At 46.0% G+C, this 9,905-nt stretch overlaps 1 protein-coding gene across 1 annotated transcript; it reads right to left on the minus strand.

The window, feature by feature from the left end:
- Positions 1–7,093: 7,093 nt before the first annotated feature.
- On the minus strand, positions 7,094–9,454 carry CEBPB (CCAAT enhancer binding protein beta). Its single transcript, XM_074888205.1, has one exon. It carries the CDS (start codon positions 9,177–9,179, stop codon positions 8,193–8,195), a length of 987 nt encoding a protein of 328 aa, XP_074744306.1. The 5' UTR covers positions 9,180–9,454; the 3' UTR covers positions 7,094–8,192.
- Positions 9,455–9,905: the final 451 nt, after the last annotated feature.

The raw sequence follows: 9,905 nt of genomic DNA on the forward strand, positions 1-9,905 counted from the left end.
TTTGTTATTGACAGAGGAAGAACTACCAAGGAGTAGTGGTTTTCCCCTGCAAAGTGGGAGCATCTGTTCATCTAAATAAAATGCTTTGCAAAAAAAAACCCAAAACAAAACAAAAAAAAAAGCAAGCCCTGTACAAATGCCATGTCACTGTGAGCCTTTAGCGAAACTGGCTTATGCAAGTGCAGAACTAAAATAAAAATAACATTTTCTAGTAGCCATGAGTAGCACTCAGATTGCCCAATGCAGGAATCATTGCTTTTCTCAGCATCTGCTTTATCAGTTGTCTTCCAGCCCAAGAAGTCCATGGGTCTTGGCAGCAGCTCTTGCTGATGTGGAGTGGGTTATTGCTTAAGAACCCTTTGATCAGCCGCCAGGTACTAACACCATGCTCTGAAACAGCGGCTTGCCAGACCTGGCCAGCACACAAACTGGATGGGCTCCTTCAGTATGGTAGGAGAAACAAGGATTCCTTTTGGCCTCTCTGAGTGCATCTCATTCACCATCTTTCTGGACATCCAGGTTTTCTATCATGTTTTCTTTCCCAGGACTTATGCCCATGCCACAGCTGCCTCACAGCAGTAATCCAGAGGCCAGGCAGCTGCAGCCGAGGCTCTGGAAGGATATGTTTCAGCAGAGCGCTTGGCACATCCAAAACTTTAAAGCTTGTGTTCAGCATTGTTTTGCTTCCACTCAGACAGAACATACACTCAAGTACTTTGCTGAATTGGGACCCAACGATAGCTGTTAGAGCACAGGCAGTATCTCACTTGTCAGATGTTTTGCTGTGTTGTTTTTTTCTCCTGGGAAATGCAAAAATGCTGAAGCCACTGTCATCTCCCTTTTGTACAGGAAGAGACAGACAAATCAGCCCACGTGCATGGGTAGCTCTCTCAAATTTGAAAACACATGAAATTAAAGTGCTCAAAATTTGCTAGGGCATGTGCTGTAAAACTGAGCAAGGCACAAAAATTTTCCCAGAGACACTGTGATCTCAAATCCATGTATATACAGATCCATGTAAATACATCCATGTAAATACAGATCTATGCATTTATCATTACTCATGCAAGTAATAATAGTTCCACTGAAATCACTACAGCTACATGTATAAAATGAAACACATATGTAAGATCAGGATCTAAATATATAATAGGCAAATATGCCTGCAGCTATGGCAACTGCACTTATAACTAGAGAGGCACATATGTGCATACAGCTTCTATTATGTTTAGGGGCTGATAACCTAAAGATATATGATAAACTGGTGAAAGAGCGAGGACCAGGAACTGTATCTTTTGTTTCAAAGCTCAGTATTTATCCTTTGCATCTTAATTTCTATCAGTGTTCTGCACTCATTAACTCTGCCAGCTACGTAATTTGCTTTGAAAGTGGTTAAGGATACTGTGCACCCAACAGCTGAAGTCATACATAAAGGTCTTCCGCCTTGACTTCCACTCCTTCAGGTCTTCAACCCAACAATCAGCACTACTCTTAACTTTAAGCATAAAAATATTTTCTACCACCGTGAGTGGTCATCAATAACTCATCAGCAAGAAAGCAGTGCTGCTCGGAAGTTGTCTTTCTTCACAGAGCTGGCACAAAGCTGGCTTGTGTGATGAAGTTAAGCATAAGTGGCTGTGGTCCAGCTTGCATTCCTTTAAGCAACCAAACTCCTTGATAATTACTCCTTTTTTTTTGTAATTCTACTCATCTTGTTGTGCCAAGTTGTCCCACAGATTTTATTCTGCCCCTTGTACATTTAAATGTTAGACACGCTTAAGCATCTTAATAAATTACATTCTAGGTTCCTTTTCTGGCCTTTTGTATTAAAAAAAAAAAACAAAAAAACCTAACAGAGACAGAAACTGTATTTCATTGTTTCAAATAAGACACCTAGGCTCAGAGAAGTGTGGCAAATCACTGTCAGAAACATCCACCTCCGAGTTATTGTCTAGATGGCAGAGGCTGGGGAAATAAGCAAAACAATGTTTCTGCTAGCCAGCCACCACTGCTCTCCTGCTTCTCAAACCGGCTCCAGGCACTTTCTCTTGTTCTTGTGATTCCCTTCCTGAATTACTTCAGCCAAGTAATTGTTTCATCATGTTGCACAGAAATATTTTCCCATCGTGTCACCATGACATTCATTTCTAAACCCAAAGCTCCTCTGCTCGCTTATAGAAAATATATCGCAAAACTTTTGTGGACCCAGATCCCAGCTGAGCGAACGGAGGAGGGGAATACAGTGGATGAGGCATTAGAGAGATTTTTGCATTGTTTGAAGGAGACTGATTCCTATTACCGTAATTTCTAGGCAACATCAATGAGCTACTTACCACAGGCTTAATGAACTGCTGTTGCAATGTACTAGCAAACCCAGGGTATTTATAGAAAACAAACAAGCCGTTGCTCTTGGTTTGGATGGGGACAGGGACCATAGTGTCTTGTAGCCTCTATCATAAATCCAGTTCTTTACTCTGACTGGCACGATGTGCAGAGGTGTCTGCATTCAAGTCATCAAAACCAGGTCTGCTGACCGAGCCAGCACTTCTACCGTGAGCCTTAGAGAGGGAATGTGTGAGTTTTTAGACGATTTATTCTGAAAATTATATGAAATTATGAGACTGAGGTTTAAATACCCTGAACTCTGAGAAAGTGCTTTGATAGCTATGTAATGTGGGATACAGGAGTCTCAGAGGCAAGAGCAGATAGGACAGGGCAAGGTGAAAACTGGATGTAGATCGAAGTCTTCCTTAGCTTTTAATTAGCTAGAGAATATTACTGAAATTTATTATTATTTATTGTTCAAATCATTTTAATAGTAAATACAGAAATTTGTGAAAATTTTAAAACAAATGAGGGTTAAATTTGGTGCTGCTCTGTGAAATTGTGGCAACCAGTTAGAAAGTTTGGAACTAAATGTGTCCCTATTCTAAATGCAAATCAATTAGCTTCAGCAACTATTAACCCATTTATCCTTGTTTTGAATTCCAGACCTATTGTTTTTCACACCCAGGCAGATCTAACCACCACCATTTCTAGGAGAGGACGAAAGCCTCTTATTCAAAACAAAACATTCAAACAATTTCGCAGGTGGGAAAATGATCACAAAAGACATTTTGGTTTCCAGTAGAGTTTCCAATAGATCAAACTGAGCATATCAGAATTATGGCTGTGCTGAAGCTGAGAGCTGTGCTTGACTGCAGCTCCCCAGGACTGGTGTGCTGGCATCAAACCCCAGGGGTGGTGTGCCCGGTGGCCACACTGCTGCTTCCAGAATCATCTCAAAGAGAAACTCTCTTGGAGTTTTACGTAGTTTTGCATCAGGCTAACACCACACCATAAATTTCACGTGATCCTGCTGTCAATCCAAGGCTGTATCTAATCTTTTTTAGGTGTTTACATACTCAACATAGAGTGTGCTGCTCATCTGCCCAGGCTGGGGTAAAACAACCTCAGTTCACACATGAAAAAATCAGGAACCTCAGAAAACCTCAGAATATTATCAAAATGTAGAGTTTCTACCAAAGTTTCGCTTTATGTTGCAAAGATTAAACTCTCAGACTATGTTTTGGGTCCCAGCAGAGTTAAATAGAACTTCATTCTTTTAATGATTTCACTTGTCTGTTCAGTGAGTATCTCTCAAAAGAGAATTAATTCCCTTACATATTTAAGGTACAGTTTTGGCCACATGGTTTTAGTTTTACTTTATTGATTGATTAAAAAAAGGGTTCAGAATTTGAACGGAATTGCTTCCTTGGGAGCAGTTAACTATATTCCTAGTTTTGTTTAGATTTCCTGATCAATGTATTAGGACCCTTTCAACAAACATGCATAGGTTTAAATTTTTCTTTACACTTCACATCAGTCTATGAGGTTTGCCCTAAAATTCTGACTGTTAAGCATTCGTGTAGACTTAAACATAACAAAGGACGACACTCAGGAGAGTAGTAATAAATTTTTTTTGCATTAGCAATCAGTAGCAAAAAAGAGTTAGAACCAAATTCGTCATTACCCCCCCTCCACCATATAATCATCTATACCCAGTACAAACTGAATGCAGAACCCTGCCATTCCAGTTTGGTGGTGCTTTGTGTCAGTGTGAATGACAGGAAAATTCAAGACAATGCTTATCGTATCATAAGCAGTATCACTATAAATAACAAAAGAAGATGTGTAATTTGGCCTCATATACATTTTTTCTCTTTATTAAAGCAGATACTGAGTTGCATTGACTTTTATTCTGATCACAGCTAATGAAACATTGCTTGAAAACTAGCTAGTATGAGAGTAACTTCATATTTTTATACACATCCACATCAATGACAGTTGTTCTAGCAATGAAATTGTAAAGGTAAACATTGTGCACAAAGCTTTTTTCAAGTTGTAATTTCGATATCTGAAGGCTATTGCAGCATTTCAGTGAGGAAAAAACCATACTGTTACCAAATGTGATCAAGTCTCCCGCCCAATAACCCTTTGGTGCATGTGTGCAATTTGGGTGATTTGATAGAGGAGAAACAAGTATTAGTATAGAAAGAAGTGAAAATTTTCCTGCATCTTCCAAGAGTCTCTAAGGGAAGGCAGTGGGAAAAGTGTGAAAGCAACACCACAGTGTCTAGGGACTAGACATGCTTTGGGCAGATAAGCAGAGACTAATAATTTCTATTAATAGATAGAAGAACTACTAACAAAATTATAATTGTATTTTAAATATATTATTTTAAAATGATACATATGATTCCTTTTGCAGAAGTAAGCACAACTGAATTCAAACACCTAGCAAATGATAAAACAGCACTAGACACTTTGGAAAGGGGATGTCAGTGCTAGGGATTTGATCTTACAGAGTTATTTCTACATAGGAAGAAACTGTTATTTGAGTAGTAATGAGAAAGACCTGTATGAATCAGTCAATGTAATAAATAATTTGAACGAGAAAGAAAAAAAGCCCAAACGAAATGCTGGTTATAAACTTCCATAAAATTCAAAACAGACACTGGAGTAAGTGCCTTCACTTCTCTGCGTGCTTTGCCTGCATACAGACTGCAAAGTCCCACCACAAGCTGTACTGAGTCGCTTTAGGAAAGAAGCTCAAGAGACCCTGGTAGAAGACAGCCGAGATGTACCAAGTACTGCTTTCAGTCAACAGAATCTTATTTGTAATGGGAAACTATATCAATATTTGGAGCTGAGCCACTGTTTGGACAGGGATTTTCCAATTCCCCCACTGTGATTAGAAAAGGTATTTGGAATCTTTTGTCTACTTTAGTGCTTGGAGATTTTTCAAATTCATTTCCAAACTATTTTTTTCCAGCCTATTTTTTTTAGGAAATTTTTAATTACAGGGGTTTTTTCATATGCTTGTTTATAAAGCAGGGTATTTCATGACCTCCAAACATTTAATAGTGCTACAAAGCTCCTAAAATGTAAGTTATGTGGGTAATACAAGATTAAGAATGCAGGGTTCAGGAATTCTCTTTCCAACTCTTTCACGGATTCCTTCTGAGACTAGTGTAAAATTGGGGCATTTACGTCCTCAATTTTCCTGTCCGTAACTGCATCTTTCTGACAAAAACTCATTGCTGCACAAGTTTCCTCCTGAACGAAAAACCTGTAATCCTAATTAAGAGATACATTGGAATACAGCAGTAATTTAGACATCATTCTTCAAATTGCAGCAACACCGCACTGGCTCTCCCGAACTGTGGCAGGCAAAGTTTAAGGACGGGGATTAGCTCATTCATGCCTGATAGAGCTCTATCTCCAAAACTGGACTATTATTTAAACAAATATAAATACCTTCAGTACATCTTATCTTTCAATCTACCCTGCCTTCCAGCCCCCACAAACTGAATTTTGTTGCAAGCTTTGTCATTTATAAAGAAATAAAGAAAGAAATGTATCTGAGGACATCTTCGGTCCTCCAGCAATTCCACCCTCAGCAGCACTCGGCTCTGACTGGGAACACTGCTTGTAAGTTTGGGTAACATTACATGGCCTACAGCACAACAAGAAAATAGGATCTAACCATGTGGATAAGTTTCGTAACTAGAAGAATAGTAGAATAAACAGCCACAGGAGGCTGGAGTAATCATCGTCACGAGGGACAGTCAAGACAAGATCTAACGTCTATCTTGCCTGCAAGAACTTGAGTCATGCTGGTGCAGGAGCTAGCTCACCCAAGAAAATCTATTCTTAGGGTCTCATAAAAACAACTTAACTGCACTGTACAAATTAAAAAGCAAATGGGTGAAATCTGTATCAGGACTAACACACCACTACCTACTACTGCACAGCTCCTAGCAGGAGCTATGGAGGCATTGTGGGAGCAGGGAACGCATAACAAATGTCAGTAAGAGCTCTGGGAGATTCACCCGCAGGAGGCTATGATCTCAAGGGTCAAGAAAAAGCAAAACAGTTCTTTCAGGAGAAAACATGCTTTGCTTATAGAAACACTAGAAATAAGCAACAAACTGAAGATGTGTCCTTCTGCAGTCTGTTTGCATTGGAATGTATAGCAGCAAGTTCAAGTCCACTATCTTTATAGTGAAAATCCCTTCTGTGCTCAGTTGTCAAATAGAGCATAGACAATTAAGGAGTTTCTTTTCTGGGGCACTGGGAATCTGGATCTAAAAACTTAATGCTTAAATTTGGCCTAACAGGAAAATGGAAAATGCTGAGTAAGACCCGATCATTTGCCCAACTCCCTCCACATAACCAGCTTGAGACTGTTAACTTCTTACAGACCTCGAGACAGCAGCCTGCAGCACGGCAGTAACCCTGCCTGGGAGCCTGGCAAGGCTGGCTTGTTCCATCGGCTGGCAGAGCCTTAGTTCTCTCCGAAATAAAGTTATGGCCTGCTATGAACTTCCTCCCCCTCTGGCACCCCCCCTCCCTTATCTGTCGCTTGCCCCCAGCAAACACGCATGCACACAGAAACAAACACCTCTCATCAGAGAAACTCTGTCTACAGTTTTTAGAAAAATGTCTCAAGAGAAAAGATAAGGGAGTTGTTCACATGCCTCTCACCTGGCCGGGTTTCATGAGAGCTTCCTGAGCAATGACCGAAATTATCGACATCCAACAGAAATGCTACTTTCTCATGTTTATTCCTGTAAACTACAAACATAAGAAATGCTGAATCATAACTTAGAGAATAGAAACTCAATAAAGAAAAAAACACAAACTCATTTCAAGATTCCTCCCTTACTTTTTCTTCCTCCCTCCCACTTCAGACTTGGTGTTACTTTGCCAAAGACTGGTCATGGTTTGGATAGCACATCTCGCTCTACACGTTCAGAACAGCAAGAAGTGCAAAAAAACCCCAACACAAACACCTCCTCCCCAAACACCCAAGCGGCAGCTAAAGCAAGTGATTAGAGGAAATAAAAATGAGGCAACAAGAAGTGGCTGAAGCTTCCAGCTCTGCTCTTTGCTGGGTTTCTCTTGGGGTTTTTGTTTTTTGTTTTCTTTTTTTTTTTCCTTTCTCTGAGTCAGAGAAAGCCAACAGACCAACAAAAATCCTGATCCCTGATTGCAGCATTGAGCCAGATTCAGCTAGATTTTCAACCCTGCCTTTCAGCTAACTTTAAACGTGCCTTCAAAATAAAACAAGCTACTTTTTTTAACCTAGTCATAAAGTTTATTAAAATTGTTCATTAATGCTTCAAATGTAGCAAGAATGCATAGATCCCAAAATATACATATGTATTTTCTTATAGAAATAGATTATTCTTTATAATAAAAAAAACTGTAGGAACATCTTTAACAGATTACTCAATTCATGACTGACAGTTACACGAGATTGCATCATGTACACAGCATTCCCAGCCATGCTTAAAGGATTGCATCACTTTGCCCTTGTTCTCCTCTCGCTCTTTTAAATAACCCCAGCGCCCAGCAGCCTGCAGAGCCCGCCCGGGGCCGGGGCCGGGGCCGGGGCCGCCGGCCCCACCGCGCCCCACCGCGCTCCACCGCGCCGCCCCGCCGACAGCCCCCGGCCCCCGGTGCGCTCCCCGCGCGGCGGCGGGGCCTTCCGCCAACATGTAAATAAAGACCAAAAAAAAAAAAAAACCAAAACAAAACCAAAAAACCAATTTAAAACCAGCCAACCAACCCGCCCCCCGGGCTCTCCCCGCGCTGAGCGGGGCACGGAGCCGCCGGCTCCGCTCGCCCCGCGGCCCGGCCGGGGGTCAGCAGCGAGGCGAGGAGGCGAGCAGGGGCTCGGGCAGCTGTTTGAACAAGTTCCTGAGGGTGCTCAGCTCCCGGGAGAGCTGCTCCACCTTCTTCTGCAGCCGCTCGTTCTCGGCCGTCAGTTCCAAGACTTTGTGCTGCGTCTCCAGGTTGCGCATTTTCGCTTTGTCGCGGCTCTTGCGCACCGCGATGTTGTTCCTCTCCCGGCGGAGCTTGTACTCGTCGCTGTGCTTGTCCACGCACTTCTTGGGCTTGTTCTTGCCCGCCGGGGGGGCGGAGTAGCCCCCGCCGCCGGCGGCGGACTTGGAGGACTCGGAGGGGTTGGGGGTGCCGGGGGGGCTGGAGGAGGACGAGGTGGACAGGTTTCCGCTGCTGCCGCTCGGCACCGACTGGTAACCCAGGTAGGAGCGCACGGTGCTGCCGTAGGGGGAGGACATGCCCCCCGGTCCCGGCCCGGCTCCCCCTTCTTCCTTACGGGGCCCTTTGCAAGAGTCCAGGGTCTCGAAGACCGGCTCCACTTTGGTTTCCACGATCTGGGGCGGGAAGCAGCCCGGCAGCCCCCCCGGCTTGTGGCTCTGGCTGGCGCAGGGGTGGCTGTGCCGGGCGAGGCTGATGTAGGTGTAGTCGGGCTTCTTGCTCCCGCCGCTGCCTTTATAGTCCTCGGCGAAGAGATCGGAAAGGAAATCTTGGCCGCCGCCGCTGCTGCAGGGAGGCTCAAAGTTGCCCCCTGCTGCTGCTGCGGGGGGAGGCGGCTGCGCCGGCTGCTGGGATGCTAAGGGGTCCAGGTAGGGGCTGAAGTCGATGGCTCTCTCGTGGTCCCCGACGGTGAGCTCGGTCATGGAGCGGCCCCCGGCCGCCCGCGGGTGCAGCTTGTTGAGAGCAGCCAGACAGTCCGCCTCGTAATAGAAATTAGCCACTTCCATGGATTTAAAGGCGGGCGGCTGGATGGGGAGGCATGCTGCGTCCCAGGCCACCAGGCGTTGCATGAAAGCAAAGGGGGATGCGGGGAGGAGAAGACGACGCAGGGGGGGCCCCCCCGGCAGAGGATCAAGCTGCCGCCGTCGGGGTGGGGGGCTCCAGACCCTGCCTCAGTCCCTGGCGCTGGGCACGGCCCCCGGCGGCGCTGCCCCCCCCGGGCTGGATCAGGGCCGGCGGCACGGCGGGGCTTCACCGCTCCGGGTGCTGCGGCGGGAGCTGGCGCGTCTCCTCCGGACCATCTGGTTCTGGGGCCCGTGTCCTCAAGTCTCTGACTTAGGAAAGTTCCTTTCCTCAGTTATTTATAGGGGCGGTGGATCCCATAGCAACAGGCGCGTCACCGCTGGCCGCCTGCCACGCTGCACGCTCGGTAACTGCTGGCCCCGGCCCCGGAGGAGGCACCGGGGGCGGGTGTGCCGGTGCGGTGCCCCGCCGGGCCGGCGGCGAGAAGCGCGGGGCTTCGCCGGGAGGAGGGAGGGGAGGGGAGGGGAGGGGAGGGGAGGGGAGGGGAGGGGAGGGGAGGGGAGGGGAGCGGGCGGCGGGGCCCCGCAGGTGCGGGGAGGGGAGGGGAGGGGAGGGGAGGGAGGGCCGGGGCTGGCCGCGGCGGGGCTGGCACCGCTCGGACCCGGGGGGCCGCGGGGACACGCGTGTGCCGGCCCGCGGCAGCCTGGGCCCCGTCCGTTGCGCCCGGGGGGGTGTCGGTGCGAGGGGCTGCCGGCGCCGTGCGGAGGTGGGCG

This window comes from Strix uralensis, chromosome 18 (genome assembly GCF_047716275.1).
Source record: "Strix uralensis isolate ZFMK-TIS-50842 chromosome 18, bStrUra1, whole genome shotgun sequence".
Lineage (NCBI taxonomy): Eukaryota > Metazoa > Chordata > Aves > Strigiformes > Strigidae > Strix > Strix uralensis.

Excerpts from the sequence above, each read along its gene's own strand:
- CEBPB (XM_074888205.1), bottom strand. The coding sequence starts at position 9,179 with ATGCAACGCCTGGTGGCCTGGGACGCAGCATGCCTCCCCATCCAGCCG.